Source organism: Diabrotica undecimpunctata, chromosome 5, assembly GCF_040954645.1.
Source record: "Diabrotica undecimpunctata isolate CICGRU chromosome 5, icDiaUnde3, whole genome shotgun sequence".
Taxonomy (NCBI): domain Eukaryota; kingdom Metazoa; phylum Arthropoda; class Insecta; order Coleoptera; family Chrysomelidae; genus Diabrotica; species Diabrotica undecimpunctata.
The window spans coordinates 107,584,879-107,612,769 of record NC_092807.1 but is presented as its reverse complement, the minus strand read 5'-3'; the positions used below and the strand labels follow the sequence as shown (position 1 = coordinate 107,612,769).

At 32.7% G+C, this 27,891-nt stretch overlaps 1 protein-coding gene across 1 annotated transcript; it reads right to left on the bottom strand.

Moving 5' to 3' along the window:
* Positions 1-809: 809 nt before the first annotated feature.
* Positions 810-23,072, bottom strand: pont (RuvB-like helicase pontin). Its single transcript, XM_072532534.1, has 6 exons — positions 22,826-23,072; positions 19,875-20,178; positions 18,897-19,159; positions 12,580-12,871; positions 7,752-7,898; positions 810-1,345 (listed from the first exon to the last, which is right to left on the bottom strand). Exons 1-6 carry the CDS (start codon positions 22,964-22,966, stop codon positions 1,122-1,124), a joined length of 1,371 nt encoding a protein of 456 aa, XP_072388635.1. The 5' UTR covers positions 22,967-23,072; the 3' UTR covers positions 810-1,121.
* Positions 23,073-27,891: the final 4,819 nt, after the last annotated feature.

The following is a 27,891-nucleotide window of genomic DNA, read 5'->3' as shown; positions in this document are numbered from 1 at the left end:
CTGAACATGCAGAGGTGGAAGACACAGTCATGCGGCCATTTCGGGACCAATGAAATCTGTTTTTTTGCAAGGAAATACCGAACAAAGATGGCTCCAACGTTTCAAAAGTCGTCATGGCATACGTTTAATGACTATTATGGGAGAGATAAACTCACCATCAAAGATTTGTTCTTTGTCAATCTTGGAATGCATTGTGCCCCTATTCACTATTACATCACCATGGAAAAAATTATGGTCTGATATTGTCACCACTGATAAAGATCTACAAATCAGTGTTACTTCGGAAGTAATCCAGCAAATTCCTGTTAAAACATAGATACGAGACCTCATACGTCATAATCCGCCGAGCCGTTCTCGAGCTGTGTGACTTTGTGAAACCAATTTTGAAATGACATAACCTAATAACTGGTTATACATTTTCTCAGAATATTTTATAATTCTTTTTTGAGACCGATTTCCGAAGTGGAAGTCGAAACGTCAAACACTAGTTAATTAAAAATGTGATTTTTATTACAACCAATAATTATATGTTATTGAGTTGCTTTAGATAGACATTTCACAAATCCTTCCGCTGTTTGTTTCTTACAGTATGTACCTTAAGCTTTATATATTCTTGCAAGGTTTGTGTTCCTTGGTTCCATATCCGATTCATCAAGTTGTTGATTATCAAATTTAATCGAAAAATAGTACTTACGTCAGAAGCTTGTGAATGCACACGTGTTACACATATTACTCAATTCGTTCTAATGTTCTAACTATTGCACATTATGTACAGGATTCACGGAAGGTATTAAGGGATTAAACACACATTTATATTAAAATTCTTTACTTTTTTAAACATTAACTTAAAATTCGTGTCGAAAATGAACAAACGCTACAAAATAATCATGTGCCTCATACAATTGTTTTCACAATTGGAATACCAATATTCTGCATGATGTAAAGTGATATAATAGCATGAATAAAGACCCAATAATGAAAATAAATGGTACAGAATTTGTAATCAATGTGTCTAGTTAAAAATCTTTATTAACAGTTTCTTGAAATCTAAACGCATGTAAAAAAAATCAAAAATAAAACTTAACATAATTGATACAGTTATGAAAAATTGCTATTATCAATTACGTCATAAACTTCTCTTTATTTTCAGATAAAACTTTCGCTGAAGCTTTAGCATCTAAGAATAAGGAACCAACTTCTTCAATGTCACTTTGAAGTATATTGTTTCTTCCGTTAATTTTTGCCGTTAAATGTGCTGGCGTTAATAACTGAACGGCATATCTTAAAGTTGCTTTTGCCCCAATTTCACCTAACGATGTGATTGCTTCATGATCAATTTCTAAGCCTAAAAATATAATAGTTACAAATATGATACATAAAAACATCTATGGCATATAAATTACAGTAGACATACTATAATTATACACCTTTTTATTGTACTATCATGCCCTTACAATAATCAAACGTTTTATTTAAAAATCCTTTGTAAAATGTATATAATTACAAATAACCTTTCGGACTAAAAAGTCCATCATCAGTGTATTACCAGGTGTACCGGGTTTCTCATTATATTTTGACCCCCACTTATTTTCCTTAATTTCGAGAATACAAAAAAAAGGTTTCAAATAAAAGTTGTATTATTTTATCTGTACCGACCAACAATGTAGCAACAGACCAAATTTTGTATACAGGGAGTGCCCAATAAAATGCATCTTCAATATTTCAAATGGGACAACCTGTATTTTTTTATAGTTTTGAGTAGCCCTCCATTTCCTGATTACCAATATATAAGATTGTGTAGCATTAGTTTTGTTCTATAACGGCATATGGTACTACAAAAGGGTAACCATAGGTGGCTATGCAACTGACATTTCAAAATGAAACAATTATTAATTTATTATAAACTGTCAGTCCTCATACCGAAATGGGTTATACTGCAGATGAAAAAGTAGATATATTCTCAATTTATGTAAAAAATAATAAAAACAAGCAAGCGACAAGAAGAGAATATGGGCTAATTTATCCAGATCGACAGACTCCTTCTGCAAATACATTTTTATATAACTATCGTCATGTCTTAAATGAAAAAATGTTTGAACGGAAGAAACGTACTATCGTAGGAAATGATGATGAAGATCTTAATACTTTGCTTAACTTTGAAGGTAAAAATTAAATACTTAAATAATAGATAGCATAATTTCAAAAGTAATAGAGAAGGTTGTATACAACAGAATGTTAAATTTTATAGAAGAATACAATTTATTAACTCCAAGCCAACACGGCTTTAGATAAAAAAAGTCAACACTCACGGCTGAATGCAGCTTATTTGAGCGTATTTATGATGAATTAGATAGTAGAAACCACGTGGCAGGACTATTTTTTGATCTATCACGTGCTTTTGACTGCTTAGACATAACATTTATTCGCAATAAATTATATAACGTTGGTTTTAGAGGGATATTTCTAGAATGGATAATAAATTTCTAAGTGACAGGAAGAGTGTTGTTAAGATGAAAGAATCAAGCTCAGAACCATACACGACAAATAAAGGAGTACCACAGGGATCCGTGCTGGGACCATTATTATTCCTAATTTTTATTAATGACCTACCAGATCACATAAGGGCACTTATAATATCAATGTTTGCTGATGATACCTCGTTAATAGTCTCTGCACGCACACTAGAGGAATTAAAAATGACAATGAAGACTGTTGTTGACTGCTTTATACGCTGGTGTAATACCAACAGACTAATATTAAACATTGACAAGACGCAAATTATTTATTTTCATTCATACAACGCATCTAAATCTGACTATATCTTAACCATCCACGATAGAAACAATATGTTATCTTCCACTCACTCTACAAAGTTTTTGGGTGTATTCATTGATTGTAATCTCAAATGGTCAGAGCAAGTGAATTCAGTGAACATGAAATTGAATAAAGGTTTTTATGCTATATCTAGAATTAAAAACACACTACCCATCTCGGCATTAATGAACGTTTATTATAGCCTTGCTTACAGCCACATGTGCTACAATGTAATTTTGTGGGGGAACTCAGTAGATAGTAACAAGGTGTTCATTAACCAAAAAAAAATTATCCGTAAAATTTTTAATTTGGATTATCAACAGTCTTGTAAACCAGTTTTTATTAAACATCAAATTTTAACTTTCTACTGCCTATATATCTATAAATGTTTACTTTATGTCAAAGAGGAAATCAATACATTTCCAGTAAATTCAGACAATCACTACTACAATACAAGAAGTGCTGAATCTTTACGAGTTCCTAAACACAGAACATCCAAATTTCAAAATTGCTTCAGATATATGGGACTGACCTTATACAATCATTTGCCAAAAACTGTGAAAGAAATACCACTTATCTCTAAATTTAAAAAAAATGTTAAAGATTTACTCTTAAGAAAAGCATATTATTCTATAAATGAATATCTTGAGGACAAACTGCAATAGCTTCATATTTACTTGTAAAAAATGTTATTTTATATATTTTATGTTTTGTCAATTTTTTTTTTACACTGTGAATATTGTATTATACACATTAATGTTTTTTATACCAAATTCTGTAGTGACGTATCTTATACATTTATTTTGAATGTCTTAAAGGATCAATAAAGATGACTATGACTATGATTAAATCCATAATAACATTTTTATTTTAGAAAATTCCGAAACTAGTCTAAACAATGCTACTAATGCATTCGTTCTAAAAAAGCACAACTATAAGCCGTACAAAATATTACCGGTACAAGAACTTACGGATGTTCATAAGAGAAATCGTTTACAGTTCTGTCAAGACATGCTTACAAATTTGAACAATGATCCTAATTATTTTTATAACATTTTATGGACAGATGAATAAAATTTTTCAATTTCAGGCATTTTTAATAGAAGAAATAGGTATTCGTGGGAACAGAAAAATAATAGAAAAAGAAAAATTAAGCAAATAAAAAAGTCAGGAAGAAAATCAATAAATGTGTGATGCGGAACATTTCAAAACAAAATAGTTGGACCATTGTTTTATGACTATAAATTAACTGGGGAATCATATTTGGACACAGTCATTACAGAAGTGGATGAGTTATTAAATCAAAATTATACACAAAATCAATTAAAAGGTATGATATCACAACAAGATGGAGCACTGCCACATAATATCGTAGGCGTTTAAGAACATTTAAATAATCAATTTAATGCGTGGAGCGGCAATAAGGGTACCATTACATGGCCACCAAATTGTTTCAACTTAACACCATGTGATAGCTTTTTATGGGGGTTTTTAAAAGAAAAAGTGTATTTTGATTAAAATACAAATATTAACACTATCACGGCAAGAGTTCACACTTTGGAGGCACTTTGAGCATCTATTGTAATCTTAAATGTAGTATTGTAAGTCATTAATTTTGTTGACTTTCTAAATATTTTTTTTTCTTATCTTAGTATAGTATAGTAGTACCATACGCCATTATAGAACAAAACTAATGCTACACTATGTTATATATTTGTAATCAGGAAATGCAGGGCTGCTCAAAACTATAAAAAAATACAGGGTTTCCCATTTGAAATATTGAAGATTTTATTCGGCACTCTCTCTATACAAAATCTGGTCTGTTGCTACACTGTTGGTCGGTACAGATAAAATAATACAACTTTTATTTGAAACTTTTTTTTGTATTTCCGAAATTAACGAAAATAAGTGGGGGTCAAAATATAATGAGAAACCCTGTACATGAGTCAAACCACTAAATATTTGGGTAAAAATCCTTAAAATGGTACACAATTTATATGTTACATTTTTGTTAAAAAGGTGGTGCGATGTTAAAAGTTTTTACCAGATACCCTGCATGGCACCGTAAGACTCCATATAGGGGCTTCTGTCTCAGAGACTCAAAAAAATAACATCGAATTTTTTACAGAAAACACGTAAATTTTTTATCTATAGGTATAAATATATTAACTAAAAACTTGCTAAATACCTGGATTATTCAAAAGTCACAAGAAAAATGTATTTCCTTCTTCTTCTTCTTCTTCCTCTTTATAAACAATTCTGCTTGTTCATTAGCCGATTAATACCTTTATGGAAGGTTGTCACTCCATCTTTTGCGTGGTCGTCCGATACTTCTTTTGCCGATTGGTGACTTATCTCTTGCTATTCTGCTTATGTGGTTATTCCATTCTTTTTTCTATTTTGTCTCCAATCATTTCTACACAGTACGTTACATTTTCTTCTAATGTCTTTATTTCTCTTTCGATCTCTCAGCGTATTTCCTGTAATTCGTCTCAGTAGTCTCATCTCTGCCGTTTTCAGTAGCCTTTGCGTTGTGGCTGTGTCGGGTCTTGTTTCTGAGGTGTATGTCATTATTGATCTCATACTGGCTTTATAAATTCTTGACTTCATCTCAGTGTTAATGTGTCTGTTTCGCCATATAGTGTTATTACGGCATCCTGCCAGTCTATTTGCTTTTTGTACTTGATCTCTCATTTCTTTGTCCAGGTCTCCAAAGCTGGACAATGTAATTTCCAGATATTTTATTTCCATTACTTGTTCAATACTTACTGATGCAATCGATTTCTATTTTACATCTGGTTGGTTCTTTGCTGACTACTATTGTTTTAGTTTTCTGAGATGAGATTGTCATATTAAATTCTTTTGCGCTTATGTTAAATCTGTGGACCAGTCGTTGCAGACTATTTTCATCTTGGACTATCAATATTACGTCGTCTGCGTAACAGAGTATTTTTATTGCTTTGTTTCCCATTCTGTATCCTCTTCCTTTGTTAACGCTTTTGATGATTTCATCCATGATTAAATTGAAGAGCACGGGGCTCAATGAATCCTCTTGTCTTATTCCGTCGCCTATTTCTATAGGTTCTGTAAGTTGTCCATCTATTCTGACTTCCATTTTGTTGTTTTAGTATATGTTTTCGATAGTTTTTATAATATTTAGGGAAACTTCTCTATTATACAAAAGATGGATTACATCTTTCAGTCTTACTCTGTCAAACGCTTTCTTTAGATCAATCAGGCACAGAAATGCTGGTCTATTATACTCTAGTGATTTCTCAGCAATTTACTTTATAACGAATATTGCATCTGTACACGATCTTCCACTACGAAAACCCTGTTGTTCATTTGCTAAACTTATCCTCTGATTTATTAGTATTTGTAAAATTTTAGTTGTAAGTTTTAGGGTAGTATTTAAAAAGTTCTCTGTGCCTCTGTAGTTTTCTGGCTGTTTTTATCTCCTTTTTTGAAGAGTAGAATTAGTTCGCTCGGTCTCCATTCTTCCGGTACTTTACTGTGTTTTATAATTTTATTAATTAATGTTGTTAATTGTTCTGTCATTTATCCCGTCTTTACCTACTGCTTTTCTGTTCTTTAGCCTTTTAGTATTTTACGAACTCATGTACATTTATATTAAGTTCTTTATTTGTGGTAATTTCTGATGTTTCCGGTTCTAGAGTCGTTTGTTCTTCCTCTGTATCCTTTTCTACGTGTTTTGGTTCTATTAGTTCCTTTACCTCTAATGAAGCGCCATATTTCCTTTTGCAGACCGTAAAAATCATACTCTATTTCTTCCTAAAAGCGTTTCCAGTGATCATTTTTTTATTTTTCTTACATGTGCATGTGTTTCGTCTTGTGTTAATTGTCTTGTAATTATGGTATGCCTCTTGTGTTTTTATTGACATGGTAAGGACATTTCAGATAAGCTTTTTTCTTTCCTTTACATTTTTCCTTTATTTCTTTACAAAACCATGGAGTTCTTCGCCTTGGGAACGATTTATTTTTATTTATATTTCTTTCACCAAGAACTTCCTTGGCCAAGGCTAAGATATTACACTTAATTTTTGCCCAGCTTTCTTCGACTCAATCACTTTCTGTGATATATGTGTTTCTGTTCTTTTCAGTTATTCTTTTTTGGAATAGGTATTTTGTGAAGTCATCCTGTAAGCTTTCGACTTTTATCTTTGTAGTGTATTTTAGTGTTTTGATATCACATACATGTGTTTTCATTTGGATTTTGCACAATACCAATTTATGATCGCTTCCTATTTCTGCTGATATTAGTGCTCTTAGATCCAAGATTTGACTCTCTCTTTTAACTCTCTATTCGACAGAATATAGTCTAACATAGATCTTTGTCCCCTACTGTTTTCAAAAGTGTATTTGTATTGTTCTTTGTGAGGGAAAAATGTATTATTAATGTTTTTCGTTTATGCTGCAAGAGGTCCGTCAGAAGGTCTCCGTTTTCATTTCTGATATTTTCATTATATCGCTGTTTTATTCCTGGAATTATATCACTGCCAACACGGGCGTTAAAATCACCCATAATGATTATATATTTATCATTTGGGGTCTCGTTTATTACAGTCTGAAGGTGTTCGTAAAAGTAGTAAAATTTATTTTCGTGGAGTAATATACATTTCAAAGTGCGTACTTTAAAATGATACTGTTAATATTTATTTTTTAGTGGCACTCCTATTATAACTTTATAGGACGATATTTCTTTTGATTACATACAATGAACTTTAACTTAAGAGCACCTGTTAGAAAAAGTAAAGACATATAAAATAAATCAGGAAAAAATTCTCCCGACATGGTAAGAATTCAAGCTTACATTTAATTTACTCTTAATATTGATATCAAATTCCAATTTTGTATTTATTGTAAATAATGTATCCTCGGTATGTTATTGATTTAATAATTTAATGTAATATATTTACCTTCTGTGGTAGCTCTTAGCTTCAATATTTGTTCCATGTCACTTCTACCGTAAGGAATTGTCCGAATAATCAACAGCCTATCTAACAGATCTAAAGGAATACCATGTGGAGAAAAAACATCGTCCGTTCCTCTAATTAGACAACGACCTAAAATTCGTGAAGCATTTGATGACTAACACATTCCAATTATGAAAATTATTTAGTTATGTATATATACATATGCAATTATTAGTTAAAAAAATAGGATATCCCAATGTATGTAGAACTTACACATGTTTTCCATTGGAATCGAATATCGAAGTAACTACTAACTAACTAAAAGTCTTTCCAATATCTGTAGTAATACACTGTATTACAAGATAAAAAATTTTATACCAACATCAAAATGCATATATTAGACTTAACCTTTTAAGAAAACCAATAGAAAAAAAAACTGTCTTTTTTCATGTTCATAGCAATTTAAACTTAAGCAATTACCCTATTTCTCACTGCCTTTTTCAGTGCCCCATGTCATTCTAATATATGTGATAAATAGCGACGAAAAAGATTATATGTTCGTACCTATTTCTCAAATAAACCCAACATATTGCATCATCCAAATATATTCATATATTTGAAAAGTCCAGAAGCCTCTCTGTCGCCGAACTCCGATAAAAACATCTTCTTCTTTGTGTGCCGTGCTTGTATTCAAGCGTTGGCTATCGTCATATTGACAAACTGATGAAATGATTCTCGGTCGGCAGCTAGATGAAACAGTTCCTCGACCGTTCGACCTGTCCATTGTCTAATGTTACGCAGCCAGGACAGTTGTTTTCTTCCGACCCAACGTTTTCCTTCGATTTTGCCCTGAACCGGAGTAAGCGATATTTAGGTCCTCTCCTTATATGACCGAAGTATTGGACCTTTCTCATTTTGATGATGTTGATCAATGCTCGCTCTTTGTGCACGGTCTCTAGCACGCGTTCGTTAGATATGTGTGCTGTCCACGGGATTCTGTGCATGCGACGGTAACACCATAACTCAAACGTTTCTAATTTGTTAAGATTTTTTATTTTTGTTGTCCAGGTTTCACATCCATAGAACAAAGTGGACCAGACGTAGCACTTCAATATTCTTAGACGTGTGGTCAACGACAGACTTCTACGGCATAATACAGAACGCCAGTTAATAAAGTTTTTCCGTGCAAGTTCTATTCTGGTCGAAATTTCCTCGTCACTTTCAACCCTGCAGTCAATCCAGCTACCCAGATATCTAAAGTGTTCCACCCTTTCCAGGATTTTGTTATCTAATCTTAGTACTGAGTCTTCGATATTAATTTTTCCGACCACCATCCATTTTGTTTTTTTTTGCGTTGATTGTTAAGCCCTTTTCAGTGCATTTGTTGTTTACAGCATTCAACAGGGTTTGAAGATCTTCTAGACTCTCTGCCATTATTGCGGTGTCATCGGCGTATCTGATGTTGTTAATAATTTCACCACCGATCTTAACACCTTCGTGGCGATTATTTAACGCTATTTCAAAAACTGGTTCAGTGTAGGCATTAAACAACATCGGTGACATAACACATCCCTGTCTGACACCACGCTTAAGAGAAACTTTAGCTGAAACCTCTTGGTCCACCTTAACACAAGCGGTCTGATTGCAGTAAAGATTTTTAAGCAATCTAATATCATACGTGTCCAGACCAATTGAGTCTAAGCATTGAAATAATAATGTATGTGGTACTCTATCAAAGGCTTTTTCGAAATCTATAAAACATACGTAAATATTTTTCCTAAATTCAATTTTTTTTGTATTGAGCTTTGCTATTGAAGCAAAAAAGAGCTTCTCGAGTACCCATACCGTTTCGGAAACCAAACTGCTCATCACCAGTTATCCCCTCACAAAGTTTATATATGCGACAATGCAATATTTTCAGAAAAATTTTGAGCGTGTGACTCATTAAACTGATAAGTCGATAGTCGCTACACTGTCTGGCATTCTTTTTCTTGTGAATAGTTATAAATATCGATTCTAACCAGTTGTCTGGTAATTTGCCGCTGCTGTATATCTTATTAAAGAAGGATGTGATAATCGCAACACTCTCATTATCTAATAGTTTTACCAATTCTGCAGGTATTTCGTCAGGACCAGAAGCCTTCCTTCGTTTCGCTTGGTCGATAGCCTTCTGAACTTCTGAGATTAGAATCGGTGGGCCTGTATCTCGGTTAGATGTTATTTCTTGGTAGATTCTTTGGTCATCGTTAAATAATTCTATTATGTAATTTTCCCATTCGGTACAGCGCTATATACATTATATATATTATAGGTATCACGTCGTTCGATTTGATGTGTCAAATGCTAGTATTAGGCTAGTTGTTTATTTTGTAATCAGTCAGAGGCCCTTTTCAGGTCAATAAAGCGAATTTATCTTATGCTTTATATATAAAGCAAATATGTCTATTATCATCCATAGTGTCATGTGATATGTCGTATGTCGCTATACATTCAATAACAACAAAGACGATGTGTAGTGCCCTTTTGGTAGTCTATTTTGGTTTTTCTATCTAAATATATTCGTTATATTCTCCCCTTTTATTTACTATGTCGCATGTTAGAATTCGATCAGTTTTTTATTTTGTGCTCAGCCTGAGGCCTTCTGTAAGTCAATAAATGAAAATTTATCTAATATGTCAAAATTATTAATGAAGATACTGTGTCGTACCCTTTTAGTAGTTGCCTTGTTTGTTTTTTTTTGCCATGTTAGGACTCTCTTAGTTGTTTATTTTGTATACAGCCAGAGGCCTTCTTTAAGTCAATAAATCAAAATTTGTCTTATAGTAAATCTATTTTTCTTTATGGTGCCCTATGATATCTCGTATGTCGCTATACGTTCATTAATAATGAAGATACTGTGGTGTATTTTTGGTAGTCAACTTGTTTGTTTTTTTCTATCTGAATATATTCTTTATATCCTATTCTTTCATTTGCTATATCGCATGTTAGGATTCGATCAATTGTTTATTCCGTACTCAGCCAGAGGCCTTCTTTAAGACAATAAATCAAAATTTGTCTTTTAGTTCAACTATTTTTATGCATAGTGCCCTATGACATATCGTATGTAACTATATGTTCATTGATAATGAAAACACTGTGTAGTGCCCCTTTTGGTAGTCGCTTTGTTAATTTTTTCTATCTTAATGTATTCGTGATATCCTTCCCTTTCATTTAACGTATCACACGCTTCGATTGGACCAAACACACAGGAGATATGATGTAATGCCCTCTGAGCAATGCTGCAATGTGTGTTTTTCTGTCTCAACATATTCGCTACCGCCTCTGCTTTCCAATGAGGTATCATACGTCACGATCCGACGAACTATTCTATCCCCACCACAAAACGCTCAAAAAATTATTTAATTCTACATAACTCTGTTTAACTTGAATTAATTTTATTTAATTCTATTTACCTTTATTTAATCTTATTTAGTTTTTATTTTAATTTATTTTGATAAAGCGTTCACTTTTGTCACGTAAAACGTCATTTTATTGTAAATACAAAAATACAATATAAAATACAAACATTAGTAAATTAAATAAATTTTGTTTTTTTTTGTTACTTGCTGAAAAAATTCTTCTAATAATTTAATTTTATCGTACTCATTTATATTAACAATTCAGACATACATTATGCATTTTCTTTAACTTGAGAATATCCGTCAGAAAAAAATCATAGCATGTAATTCGTCTTTAAAATGACAACCACATGCCATGAAGACAGTAGCATTCTCTTGTTAGTGATTCCATAGTAAATCATGAGGGAAAAACCAGGAAAAAAACCTCATAATACTATCCCGACATGGTAAGTATTTGGTCTTACATTTAACTTTCAATAAACTGATTTCTGAAAAATTCTGATTTTATATGTTTGTTGTTTAAAAAACAAAAATAATGTATTCTTGACATGTTACTGACTTACTAATACTGGTATTTTCCTTTTAATAACTTCATCTTTTAATATGTGCAACCAGATCCTTCTGCCGAGGAATTTACGACACAATTGGTCTCATTTAGCATAATTAGGGCCGCTTCTTTGATTTTTCTCTTTTTATCATCCGTTTCTTTTAGGACTATACTTAGGATCTGGTTGCCCATATTAAAAGAGGAAGTTATTAAAATGAAAACACCAGTATTAGTGAGTCAGTAGCATATCGAGGATACATTATTTTTGTTTTAATAGCTTTATATATTTTGTATTAAATTTTACGTTAAAAATTATTATTAAATTTAATTATTAATTATATTAATATGTAATTAATACAGTATTATTAATTAAACGTATCTTTTCATGAACAAAATATGATTGAAATATGGTAGTTCATATTTCTTTCCTAGATGGCGTCGTTAGTTTACTGGACAAACGGTATGACTTACCATCATAGCCTTTATATAGATAGATTTTATGAAAAAAACAAATTATCATATTCAATTGTTTCTAAAAATAGTATTGGCTTGTGCATTGCTTTGGAAATAAAAAATCTCAAATACACTAGGTTTTATTTCTTGCTAAACATGCTATTAGAAAAATTTATTCTATTTATAAGCAAAAAATAGCAATGTTTTTGCAATATTGGAAATGGTTATTTTTCACTTCTTTTAAATGTTTTCTTTTATAGAATAGCTCATTATCTTGCTTATGCTACCAGTAGTATTATTATGAGGTAATGGTTTTCTGACTTAGGATATTGCAAAAAAAATTGTTTGCGATAATAATAATGTATTATTACAAGACGCAAGACACTATAAAAGTTTACATCAATTGATAAGTAAAATAATTTCCAAAACTTACCTCTATTCGTTGCAAAAATAACAATGGGAGCTATGGCACTTTCTAAAGCTCTGTGTAGATAAGTGAATGTTTCTATATCCAACATGTGTACTTCATCGATAAATAGTACACCAGGAACTAATTCTGCAATACCTTGATCAATATATTTATCTACTATTTTATTGATTTCCTTTCTAAGTTTATCTGTGATTTCTGTTTTCTTTGGTTTTAGAAGTTGGCCCATCATTGACAAAACGTCTTGTCCACCTTGAGGTTTAGCATTAGCGGCATCTAGATCATGTAATGTAACGTCCTGAAAATATTATTAGTCAACTAATACTTCTGTACAAACAAATGAAGAAGTACTAGCTAGACTCAATTTAGAAAAAGAACTATTGAGAACAGTCAAAAGAAGAAAAACCAGTTATTTAGGGCATTTGTTGCGCAACGAGAAATACTACATCCCTCAGTTGATAATAAAAGGCAAAATAGAAGGAAAGCGAGGAATTGGAAGAAAAAAATTGTCCTGGTTACGTAATATCAGAAACTGGACAGGACTTGGATTTGAGGAACTCTTAAGAACAGCTGAAGGTAGACAAACGTTTGCCACCATAACCGCTAACCTCCATTGATGGAGACGGCACTTGAAGAAGAAATACTTCTGTTTTAAATCAAGATAACAATTACTACTAAAATACACAAAAATTTTAACATGCTTAAAATCTAACAATATAATAATAATTGAGTTATGCGCGTTATCGAGTATGTTTTGTAATGGTTTACCAAGTTCAAGGATAAACCCAGCTTACGGCGCTCATATAGTTTTTTAATACAAAATAGTAATTTACATAACAAGTTCCGAAAGTAATATTTTACGAGACGAATAGGAAGTTTCCAGGCCGAGCCGTAGGCGAGTCCTGGAATACTGAGAGTCTCGTAAAATTACTTTTAGATCGTGTTCCGTACAATATTTTTTTTTAGCCGTTTTGTATGTTAAAAAGAATATATGGATAAACTTTTACCTATGAACTTTTATTAAACACAAAGTTACTCTCGTGAATTCAACATTACAAAAATCTACTTATGAATATTAATAACACAATATTGTAACAATTATTTACATTGATATTGTTAGGAATATTAACAGAAGTGGCAATATTGAAATTAGTGTTAGACGTGTCTGTACTTTTATCATTTTTTGAGATATTAACTTGGTTGCGGCCATTTTCAATCTGTGAAGCTGTGTGAATTTTATTTCTTAAATAATTTTCTATGTATCCATCTGCTACATTAGTTGATTTCCATCCTCCGTGGCTTTTCACGTTGGTTATAGCACCACCACTATCAGCCAGCAAAGTGGCTGAGCTCCTTCGTATACAGTGCCCGGTGTATTCTTTGGGATGCGGTAATTTAAGAAATTCAACAATAGTGCAGACGATTTTTCGAAAATTGTGAATACCAATAGGTTGTATAGTACACCTTCCATTTCTGTAATATACAAATAATCTACGATGCGGTGTGTTTGCTTGACGTAATGACAGATATTTTCTGTATAAAGAAATGTTATTTTCTACAATAACCACAAAGGTTCTTTCCATGTTTGTTTTAGAATTAGGAATTTTAATCACTAACATGGTTATCTTATCTTCTATATCATCGAAACTGATTTTGCAAAGCTCCTCACGACGACAAGCGCCTGCCAAACCAATTATTAAGTAACGCAATCTAAAATTTACAAAAAAAAATAATAAAAAAAAGAGAAATTAGATTTAATTATATAACCTTTGTCATTAAGTACATCCTATCCTCAGCTTCTGATAAAAATGTATCTATTTCTTCTTTATTACCACTTACTTACTACTATTTTATAATACTTTCGATTTTCTTTTAAGGAAAGCAATACATTTTGGATAGCGGCTTATATATATATTATTTTTAATGTTAAGTGTGGACTTAAGCATCGAGTAATTGCTCGAAAGCCTTCATGGCTTCAAGATATTAGATTTTTCCATTAGATATGCAAGAATGACTTCATTTATAGTAAGTATGTACATTTTTATCACCGCTTCATTTTTGAAATAAATCGTAGAGCAATTCATACCTCTTTCTTGACTTTACCGGTAATAATTCATAAATAGCGGCTTTAGCAGATTCCCTAATCTCATCTGGAATCATTTTGGCTTCACTTTCACTGCTGATTTCCGTTTCTTTGAATTGAAAAACGAAAAACTGAGCGAAAACACACGAATCTTAAATTAACAAGCGTTGTCATAATAAAATACATAGTTGATGTTATTGTTAAAGCCTTTATCTAGCTACCCAAAATCATACCGAAAGTAAAAAAATGAGTCCCGAAAGTAGCTACTTTCGGTATGAGTTGTGTAAAATGGTACTTTCGATTTAATAAATGATACCGAAAGTTTTATTTTCGGAACGGCTGCAGAAAAACAATGTTACGTCACGATTTATACAAACTGACGTCACTTGTATTTAAAATTTCCATAACATCAACCTTAGAATTGCAATTTCCCTAACCAGTTAAAAATATAACTCATACAGGGCTGCTCGATCTTTCATAGGCGTTAACATGGTATTATAACAAGAAAAATGTAACCGTAATTACATTAAGAATTTTAGAATTATATTTATTAAATAACCAAAAACATTTATTGTGAATAAAAGTTTTATGAAACAATTGTTTAAGTTTAGTACTCAAAAATACTAATTTTTAATTAAATAGATTAGAAAACCGTACGTCACTGATAAGCGTATAATCCAAATTTCAATGACATTTGAAGAATTGGTAAAAATGCTTACAGTGTTGTCTGCAATTTTTAAATAGTAAGAATTTTGTTTGTTTGGATTTGTTTATAAAATTTGATTCACAATACATAGTTTTAATGGGGGGTAAAGGGGTAGAATGCGAAAACATGGAGTTGCTTCCAGTTTACTCCACTTAGCCTCTTCTACTCAAATCCGACTTTCACCTTCACGCTGGTGCCCCCTGTTAAACCGAGCAACCCAATTGGAGATCCAGTATCCAACCCGGGTGGAAAGTTGGGTCGGTAACTGACGAGAGCGGGTGAACTGGTCCTCCAGGTTGGGGGGTTGGGCGTAGGGTTAACACCCCGACACCGTAAAAAACAGTATGTTACGAGAATTCAAGGTAAAGTTTCCGGACTAAAATCTAGACAATGACTCAGCGCGAAAAAGGACAATAATTTAGGATTATTCTCGTGGAATGTAAGATCTCTATACAGGACAGGAGCCTTGCAGTCTCTCATTAACAGTGTAGAAGTATATAGGACCGATATAATTGCACTCCAGGAAATGGGATGGTGGGGAAATAAAATATTAGAGAAAAAGAATTATACGATATATTATAGCTGCCATCCAACGGAACACACACTAGGAACGGGATTCATAGTCAATAGAAGAGTAAAGCACCGTATAATAGACTTCCAACCCCTTAACGAAAGATTATGCACACTAAATATTCAATAAATAGATGCCCATGTACCAACTGAGAAGAAGCCGGATGAAGAAAAAGAACAATTTTATGAACAACTGTCCTCAGATACGCGATATGCAGAAACGCGAAAGCTCTACAAGAGGATTAACCAGAACAGGAAAGAATTCAAACCAAGATTATCAATCGTTAGAAATAGAACAGGGGAGATCATTGGTGATCAGGGACCAGATACTAGAAAGGTGGGCAGAAAACTTCGAGGAAAGGCTAAATATAAGAGGTGAGACAGGGCTCCACGAATCAGAAATCCAACTCGGGGACATTGACGATGAAAGAGAGAAAGATAACATCCCAACAGAGGTAGAAGTCATCCAAGCTATACAAAAATTGAAAGAAAACAAAACTCCTGGGGCAGATGGCATTCCTTCAGAACTTTTAAAGCATGGCAAAAAAACCTGATATTCTGTATATGTAGACTGGTAGAACTGATCTGGAAGCAAATAAAGTTGCCAGAAGACTGGAATGTAGGTATAATTGTACCTATCCACAAGAAAAGAGATCAAACAATATGTGACAACTACAGAGGAATAACCCTCCTAAACGTAACATACAAAATATTGGCATATATTCTTTACGACCGAATATCGGGATATTGTGAAGACATAATAAGTAAATATCAGTGTGGGTTTCGTAAAGATCAACGACCGATCAAATATTCCTTCTAAGGCAAGCTCTGGAAAAAACATATGAGTATGGCATTTATACTCATCACCTGTTTGTTAATTTTAGATGTGCCTATGATAGTGTTGAAAGAATCGCACTGTACAAGGCCATGATAGAATTCAGCATACCAGTACACTTAGTAAAATTGGTGAAAGCGACCCTCAAGAGTCTAGTGTAAAGTTAGAGTGCAGAACGGAGTTTCCAGAAAGTCCTCAGATAGGACTTAGACAAGGAGACAGCCTATCATGCCTTCTATTCAATATTGCACTAGAGAATCTGGAATAACAACCAGAGGAACTATTATTAATCGCAGCGTACAATTACTAGCATACACCGATGACATCCGACATTATTGCAAGAAGAAAGGCGGACGTGATCGAATCATTCAAGGCGCTTGAAGCAGCAACAAAAAGAATGGGACTAGGGGTTAACACTAGTAAAACGAAGTATATGAAAGTATCAAATTATATACAAGCAGCACAACCCGAAGATCTAACGATCGTTCGAAGGAGTAAGAGAGTTTATATACCTAGGCTCACAAATTAATCAGAATAATGCAGTAAGTGCAGAAATTAACAAACGGATATATCTGGTAAATAGAGCCTATTATGGATTAAAAAAATTTTTATCAACAAGCCTAATTACAAAAAGAACGAAACTAGTGATATACAGGACTCTTATCAAGCCCATTCTCACCTACGCGTCGGAAATATGGACGATGACAAAGAGCGATGAAGAACGTTTAAGATGCTTTGAACGTAAAATCCTCCGGCATATCGACGCTATAATTTCGAACTTTACCGCCTGTATGACAAACCTGATATTATTAGGTCCATCAAAATAAACCGGCTGCGGTGGTTAGGTCACATAGAGAGAATGAATGAGATGGAGCCGAAAAAACATATTTATAACCAAAGAACAGATGGAGTGAAAAGGAGAGCACGATTTAGGGATCAGCTGGAGGAAGACTTGAGAATGTTGGGAGTACGAAATTGGAAAGAAAAGGCCAAGAATAGGAGAGAATGAAGACTTATCCTTGAGCAGGCCAAGACCCACCATGGGTTGTGGAGCCAATGATGATAATACATAGTTTTAATAAACTGATTATTGTTGTGTATTGTGATTGAAAAATGCCAAATTAACTATATACAAAGAGACAAAGAGCTAGTTTCTTCTTTAACGGATTAAAGTGTTCTAATTGTGGAATGGTACGCCACCGTCAGCGTGATTGCAAATAATGTATAAGAGCAGAGTACAGAAAATCGACCGACAGACCATTCCCACAACAGCAATGCAGTCCCACGGTCTCAATATCCACAAGAAGACGAAGTAGCGACAATTTAGATGCCGATGGCCTCTCGAGAAGACCATGCGAGGAGTGCAACTGCCGATTCTGAGAGCGCCAAGAAGAACGAGGGGGCTAGATTCGAAAAACCATAGAGGGTGGAAGTAATGAAGAAGCTCTAACCAAAAAAAACCTCCAGGCTGAGCAGAAGAAAGATCCAGATGTAAAGCTAGTCCTTGAGCCGATGGAAGATCCAGATCTTAATCTAAACCATGAGCAGAAAAAAGATCCAGATCTAAAGATAGTCCGTAAGTTGATGGACCTGTGGCTAGGCCACAGTGGCAGAATATCGCAAAATACGGGCAAGCAATAAAGGGCTACTGGCTTCAGTGGGACTCATTGTGTCTGCGAGATGACGTCATAACTCGTAAATGGGAGAGTCCAGATGGAACTGTGTTTGACAATATACTGGTTGTTTTTGAAGTTAAACTTCTATACGCGCGTTCGACGTTGGAAATTTGTACGGGAGTGAATCGGCAAAATCATTACATATGTAAGATATAAGTAAGAGAGAGACAGAAGATATATTTTTCCTCTCTTTCTCTCTTGAGAATAAAAATGTTCCTTTTGTAAATATATTTAATATTTATTAATATTATTATTATTTTATATTAATTCGGTAGATATATACATTTGACCAAAGTCTTTTACAAATAAATATTCTTCCTGGAACTTCTATGTTCCAGGAAGAACTTCTATGTTCTACTTCCTAATACAATGTTGACTGAATCTTTGAATGATGCAATTGTTTTCATAGTGACTGTGCTAATATAGCAGTTTGTTCTGTGTAAAAAAACATACCTGAATAACTTCCTTCTTTTTATGTACATCTCCTTTTGGTAATGGTACATATTCTTCAGCTTCTAAATCAAATTCGGTGGCATAGGCATCAGATCTTCCTTGTCTTTTAACTGCACCACTTGTGGCTTCAATATAAATGACGTCTCCAACTTCAACTTTCTCTTTTTGGAGTGCTTCATATATACTGGGATCCAGTTTGAGCTGTTTACTACCCTTTGCAGTTCTTAGCCCAATGATAACATGACTTACAGTTTTTCCGTAACCTAAAAATAATCCAGTCTATATAACTTATAAACTAATTTTATTATCTATAAGTAAAAACCGACAGTTAGATTTTTTTATTTTTCTTATATCATTATTTTATATTACACTATTTTTATACTACATTACAAAAAATAAATATAAAAAATTCATAGGCACACATAAAATATTGGTTTACCAAAATAATATACCTACCTCTTGATTTTAATTTGAATAAAATGTTTTATTTCGGTTACATTTCCGTTTCTAATTGTTTTACCAAATGTAGAAATAAATATATTAGTTTATGAGTTTATTATTAAAAAAAAAATTAAAATAGAATAATGCATGAGAAGAACCATAAAGGATGAAGTCAAAAGTATATGTAAGGATAGAGTAAGAAAAACGTAAAAAATTGTAAGATTGGCAGTAAAAGTTTATTATTGCGAGTTTGAATCTCTTCTTTTATTTATTATTACAGCAAATGCGATTAAAATAGTAACAAAGTTATTTTACCGACTTTCCGGTACTTTTGACAATTTTTGTTATTTTTAGGTAAAAATGGTCACTTGGGTGTTACATAACGTTTAGGTAGGGGGAGGGGATCTTGTAAAACGTTATGGTACGTTACATGGGTGGAGGGGGGTCAAAAATCTTCAAAAATTGTGTTATGTAAAGCTTAAAATGGAATATATGTATTAATAGAGGATGCAAATAAAAAGTATACAAATACTATACCTCCAGCAGGGTTCTCTGTTTCTACTGGTGTCAATTCACTGACTTCCCCCTCATAAACTTCTTTGGTTTCCCTAATTCTCAAACCAATTGCTCTTCGAAAATTCTCCATAAGAACTTCAGTCTTCTTTATTTCAGAACTGTACACTTCAGATCCTACCATTGGGCAAAAAGGTACTTTATTTCCCAACTCTTGGGCTATTGCAAGTGCAATTGCTGTTTTACCAGTACCTGGTGGGCCAGCTAGAAGTACAGCCCTTCCAGCCATTTTTTTACTTTTTATCATGTCCACTACTATGCCAGCCGCCTAAAACAAATCTTTTGTGATAAGAAATCAAAGTATTTAATTAAAGTCTCTTTTATCATCTTGTTGATTATGTGAAATTCATAACAGTAGTGACTCAAAATATAATAATAAGTAATTATGTAGTTGTCAGTACTAACTCCCAGAGAAAAGATATACATAAAGGATTGTGGAAAATACCAAGAACCAACCAAGTTAATCAAATTCATCACATTCTCATCTCAAAAATATGGGTAACAGACATAACTAATGCCAGAATGTATCATGGGGCGAACTCTGACTCTGACCCAAAATTGAGATAGAAAATCGCGACAGTGGCAAAAAGAAATAGTCTAATTAAAAAATTGAATGTTGAAGGATTTAAAAACCTGACAAATAAACAAGAATACGAAAATGCTCTACAAATAGAACCTAATGGATCCAGAGAGGAAGATACTGTTGAGGAAGCTATCCTAAAAGCCTAGACACAAAAAAATGTGAAATGGTATGATGATGAATGCAGAAATGCAGTAGAGGAAAAAAGCAAGCTAGACTTAATCAACTTTAACGAAACCCCAGAAATAACAAAGAATAAAGAGAATACAAGTGACTACAATATGAGGAAGAAAAAAAATATTCACCAATGAATTATCTCCTGCTTTAAAATAGGTGTTAAAAAACTATTTTGCAGCATTTTGGAAATTCACCCTTATTTAAGGATAGATTAAAAATGTGAAAAAGAGGTCTGGATAATATAAAACAAAAATTCTTGAGAAAGCTGGGAGGCAATCCATCAGAACCAGGACCCTTATTTGCATCCAGTTCTGATAATTTTAAATAAATATTAGATACAGTTATGTTGAAACAAACCAGTCAGGTTAGTAAGACCAAGTGAAGGTGAGTCACTGGGTATTATATATATATTTAAGTGAAATAGGACGGAATTTCAGAAGAATTATTAAAACATGGAGGATTGGAACTGTCTACCAATATTAATATGGAGCAGGAGCAATGGACAGTTGGCCTTCCATAGCCAATATATAAGAAGGAATACAAAATTCTTTTCCACATAGAACAAGGTGGTCAGATGAAGAGTAAGATGACCTGAAAACTATGAATGTAAGATAATGGAGGGCACAAGAGAGCTTTGAATGGAAGGACATATCCAAACAGACAAAGACCCATCCAGGGTTATGATGCCAAATGAAGAAGAAGCTAGAATTAATAAGGTTTTAGTAGAAGACCACTGACATTAGAACTTGCAGTTCATTGGACCACAAACTAATGATCTCATATTATTATGTCAATGTTTATATTAATTATATTAGTTCTATTTATATAATTAAATATTTTAATTATAAAGAATAACAATTTTAAAAAACAATCTCAAATAAGCTGTTTACAAATTCTGACAGATTTGTAACATCAGTAGTTATTTTCGTTACACACTCACAAAAATGAAGAGTGGCAGCCTATCTGATAATTACTTTTGGTAAGTATATAGATGTTTTATATTAACAGTGCATTCATGCAGAACTTTAGGAATTTAAAATAACTAAATTTAGATGATATAGTTCTTACTAGGAAGTATGCTAAGGTCTGAAGCTCTCTTTCTTTCTGTTATTAATTTTAGGGGTTAATATTTGCCATTTTATAAGATGTGCTAATAATGTGCTTTTTATAATAAATCAAATTTCCTGTTTCAATCTTAGAAGGACTTATATGTTATGCATTCTGTTCGTCTATGATATGCTTAGTATCCTACCATAGCATCACATTGTAAAGGCTACTGGTTTTTAAAACATGGAACTAGTAAGAGTCCAAGCTTCCATGCCATAATACATAGCAGCTCAGCACCCGAATTCATAATGTCATGCTAAGATCTCAACTACACAAAACTGGTTTTGGTTGGCCTGTTCTATTTTTGGTCAAAGCTCCTTACATATTATCCCAGTTTTCATTACGCTAGCAACCTAGGTATTTGTAGGATTGAACCCATTCTACTTGTTGTGACATTCACTTCCAATATGCCCATGATTTTTTTTGTTTTTGAGACCACCAACCACTTTGTTTTTCTTACATTTAGGTGAAGCCTGAAATCAGAACTTTTGGATGCAACTGTATCATCTGTAGATGCAAGAAAAACATCTGTAATTTAAATTAAAAAATGCTGGTGGATATTTAACAATATATATTTTTACAAGACTTTTATATCATGTTTCGCTTTTCATACTTTCTGTAATTTTACAAATTACATTGCACAATCATCGGTAAGTGAAGCAGAATTTATTGACATAAATTTCATCTCTGTAGAGATCTTACGCTCTTACTACACTAGTACAGAGAAGAAAACAGTAAACATTTTGTTTTTTTTTGTTAGCAGTACAAATTATTCTGATATAATAACTGATATAAGAACTATTGGTTCTTATATCAGTTATTCTGGAATGATTTTCACACTGCTAAACAACACTGTATGTTAAGTGTTTCAAAAGTAGGATGGACATTAAATGATTAATTCAAATTCCATTTATTTTGCTCAGAGTTGTATACGGGCTAAATAAAACTTTGTACAGACTATATATATTTTTAATTTTTTCAAAGAACTGTATTGTACTTAAGTGCTAAACGTTGTAAATGACTGTAAGCTGTAAGTATAAGAGAAACTAACCTCCCTTGCCTGTTCTTGTCCAACCAAGCCGGCAGCTGATGGAATTGCAAAACCTGCTTCATCTAAACCTAAACCTTTAATATGACTGTGAGCACTTATTCTTTGGGTTTTTACAGTACTTTTCACCTCCTCTACCTTCATTTTTCTTATTTACCAGTTAATAACGTTGTTTAACCACACTTTGTTTGATCATTAAACATCAGAGTACATTCGATAACCCTCCAGTAAGGTAAGTCCCATAGAAAGATTTGGGTGAGAGTTTCTAACGCCAAATGCGGACGGGCCGAAACTAATTTCATTTGGCGGAAAATTTAAAACATAGGTTATGAATTTTAGACGGCAAATTCAAAAACTATGCTCTGAATTTTAGGCGGCAAATTTAAAAATTAAAGAATTTAATTGTGAATCTGCTGAGGCTTTCAGTTTCCATTCTCGTTCCCGTTTCCGGTCAATTGTGCAGCCGCCTTAAGAAGGTTAGGTTAGGCATTAGACCAGAGATATGTAAGTTGTGATTTTAGTAGAAATTGCTTGTTTTTTTTTGGAAAACATTATTTGGGTAAATATGTAAAATTAGTGAAACCACTGAAACCATGACAACAGCACTTACATCGTCATACGCCTCACTATGTCATTTCATATCAGTCATACCACCACCTTTGACCTAAACTTAACGTGACTAGTAACGCCGTCGCCATTACAAACGGCTGGACCCATGCAATTCACTCTCCCCACATGTCCTATTCCTCTTACACTACTATTTGTGGTATATACTGTGTTAAACATAAAAAGTTTGTTATGTTGCTGTGGAAATTTTATTATCATTATCATGTTTCAATTGTCATTGTCAATTCTTCTACGCATATCCGTAAGTTGGTTCTGCATTCATTAATGATATTGACATATTGACAAGATAATCCAATGCAATTTCTTTCAATCAATATAATACGTCGACCTTCCATTTATGATTAATTTTAACACCCTCAAAATCATTGATTAATGACCCCTATTAATGAATGATTTTCTATTAATGAACGATTTTATTATAGGCAATACAACATACATTGCTTGTATAAATTAATTTAACCACATTTAACGCTCTGTGATTGGCAGTTACCTGTGGTGTAGGCAACCAAACATACCTATTTATACAGGGTGAGTCATGAGGAACTTTACATACTTCTACCATATGTAGAGTCCCTCAGGGAGCATATCATGTGGCCACTGAAAAATGTCAACTCCTCTTCTTTATTAATTAACAGGGTGATTTGTGTAATTGACCATTTATTTCATTTTACTGTAGTGTTTATACGGCTCATTTGATTTTTTTAATTTTTGCACGATACAGTACACTACTATCAAGCATTCGACTGGTATTAGCTAAACTAAAAAATTCCAGGACTGGCTTTGGAAAAATTAATTTAGGGATTCGTATTAAATATTACACCCTGTATATATTTTTTTTAAAATGCAATAAGTGATTTTCAAACTACATAAATAGCCAATGAAAACGACATATGCGACAATGTTGTCGCACTTTTATTAAATTTTTAGTGAACGATCAAATCTTACCAAAAATAGAACAACCATAATGAAGTATCAAAAAACAGTAACTACTAACAATAACGAAGAACAATTTAAAAAAAAACTAAAAATATGTACATAGTTATGATAAACCCATAAATTAGAACCGGAAAAGATACAATAATGGTAACAAAATAGAAATAATTCAAAATAGATTTTCGAAATGGAACCCTGCATCCTGTACACATTTTTGTTGCCGAATTGTTAATTGACGTATTGAATTACGGATACTCTGGGGATCGTTTCTAATAGTATTACAACAATGTATAATTCTATCAATTAATTGTTGTCGGTTATTAATATTCACTGCGTAAACTAGTTGCTTCAATCGTCCCCAAATATGGTAATCAACGGGATTGAAATCAGGGGATCTTGAAGGCCACGAAATAGGACCTGCACGTCCTATCCACCTGTTGCCATAAACATTATTGAGATGTTGTCTCACTGCCAGTAAAAAGTGTGGGGGTGCCCCATCATGCTGAAAATACATCCCTCGGATAGCAACGTTCGCGTTGGCAAGCAAATTCGGCAAAATATTTTGTAGAAAGTTCAAATAGACCTGCCCTGTTAAAGGACCATCAAAAAAGTGAGGACCTACTAATTGGTTATTTATGACACCAATCCACACGTTAACCGAAAACCTTAACTGAGAACGACGTTCTCGAATAGCATGGGGATTTTCTTCTGCCCACACATGTGAATTTCGTGAATTATTTATCCCGTCTCTGGTAAATTGGGCTTCATCTGTAAATAGTGTCCTGTATAGCGTTGGTCGATTATTGTTAATCCATCTACAAAATTCCAACCTATCGATCTCATCTCCAGCATGTAGTCGCTGAACCATTTGAATGTGATATGGGTATAGATTATTTTTTTGTAAGACTCTACTTACTTTTGATTGAGTAACATTGAGTTCTCGACTTACTTGTCTAGTGCTTATTGTAGGGTTCATAGTAACGGCGTCCATAATGTCATCTTCCTACGCTTCATCTACATGTCGCTCTGTTGTTCCACTAGGAAAAGTGCCATTTTCTCGCAAATAATTAAAAACTGACCCAAATGTTGGATGACTGGGAGTTCGACGATTAGGAAATCTCCTGCGATATTCTCTACTAGCAGCCCTACCATTCCCATTACAGAATCCATAAACAAATATTATGTCTGCATATTCTGTGGTCGAAAACTGATGTGGCATTTTGAACGAAAGTAACAAAAGCTCTACCAAAACTAACACAATGTACTTAACGTAGATATGACAGAAGAAATATGTATTCTTGTACACATAAATAACAATTGATAATGACAATAATGACAATGGGTATAAAATATCAAGAAACGTCAAACGGTCAACGCCAACCTTCATTTTAAACTTTTTTAGATTTATTTTTATTTAGTACAGTTGATGCAATGTATTATTATTTGACATAAAATTTTAATCATTTACAATCAACAAAAACTAACACATACAAGAGGTTTGACTTTTTAATCAATTTAATTTATTATTTATCGAAAATAATGCCCCAATACGATCTATGAGTAAAAATTTAAAATTGAAAAACAATTGATTCTATCGTAGAGATAATACAAACTGACAGTAAAGATGTTAATTTTCTACGTATTAGATTATGTTGTAGGAACTCATTTTAATTAAAATGTTTGAAATTTATAACATTTGTTTAAATTAATACCTTATAATTTGATACTTCATTATGGTTGGTGTATTTTTGGTAAGATTTGATCGTTCACTAAAAATTTAATAAAAGTGCGACAACATTGTCGCATATGTCGTTTTCATTGGCTATTTATGTAGTTTGAAAATCACATATTGTATTTTAAAAAAAATTATACAGGGTGTAATATTTAATACGAATCCCTAAATTAATTTTTCCAAAGCCAGTCCTGGAATTTAGTTTAGCTAATACCAGTCGAATGCTTGATAGTAGTGTACCGTATCATGCAAAAATTTAAAAAATCAAATGAGCCGTATAAACACTACAGTAAAATGAAATAAATGGTCAATTACACAAATCACCCTGTTAATTAATAAAGAAGAGGAGTTGACATTTTTTAGTGGCCACATGATATGCTCCCTGAGGGACTCTACATATGGTAGAAGTATGTAAAGTTCCTCATGACTCACCCTGTATTCGCACTAAAAAATTATTTATACTCGGTTCGCTATCTCCAGTCCGAACTGTCTAGTGAATTTAGTAATTATTTTTTTTTCGAAGTTAATTACTTTTTGACAGACTCGAAGTGGCTGGAAATTACTATACAACCAAGCACTCGTACTTATAGCCAATATTAATAGTAAACAAACTAAATAGTATATAAAATAGAACTTTGCAAATTACCGACAAACAATATTTATTTATTTGCACTATATATGTATAATAATAAATACTTATGTTAAATTATAACAACTAAAATCTATTGTTTAAATATATACTACCCAAAATTTGATGGGTTTAGTATACACTTCCACTATTGAGAATAATTCTTCTTTTTTCAAAGAAAAAAGTCTGCAATAGTAGTATACTTGAGCTATTAATACTGAGAAGTAGGAATTGTTGTGTTTTAGGTTTCCCACAATCAATCTGTCAAAATATGCCCGATCTAAGCGAATGGAGTATAAAATGAAGTAGCCGCTGTAAGTACTGTCTGTCATTGTATGTCATTATTTATCGTTAAGTAAATAAAAATTTAAACTAAGATATTTTTATTTCTGAAAAGTATGGTCGATGGAAAAGTTTTATAACGAACTCGTAAATTAAAATGGCGATTAACAATCTCGAACATTAACTCGCTTCGCTCGCGCGTTAATATATCTCAATTGTTAATCGCCCTTATTAATACACTTGTTGGTTAAATAACTATTTTTAACTTAAATATACTGTAAATCATTTACACTCTGTAAATTAATTTACTCGTCGTTTCTACAAGCTAAAAAATCTTGTTAATTGCTGCTCTACCTGGTCTAAAACCACTTTGGTATCCACCAAGGAGTTTTTCCACGTACGTGCTTAAACGGCTGTATAGATCGTTGGAAAATATTTTGTATATTGTATTCAAGAGATTTATACCCCTTTAATTTTTACATTCCAAAAAAACTCCCCCTTTATGCAGTGGACATATGTTTTCAATGCATGATTCCTTTATGATATGATTTGTTCTTATTCTCAAACTTTATTTTGTTTTTAATTATGTTGTAAATTTGATGTATGATGGTGTTACCTCCAAACATATATTTTATCCAAATCGATGAGCAACAGTTCAGAATTTAAAAATAAACAATTTATAAATATATTAAAGGCTTCGAACTCTGGTTATACCGAGAAGTATTAAAAATATCATGGACTGATAGAATTACAAATAAATAAGTACTGAAGAGGTTTGGTAAAGAAACAGAACTAATACAAAAATTGAGCTTTTTTAAAATTTGAGTTTTCCTTTACTTTTTCGGCACAATTTACAAAAAATTAGAC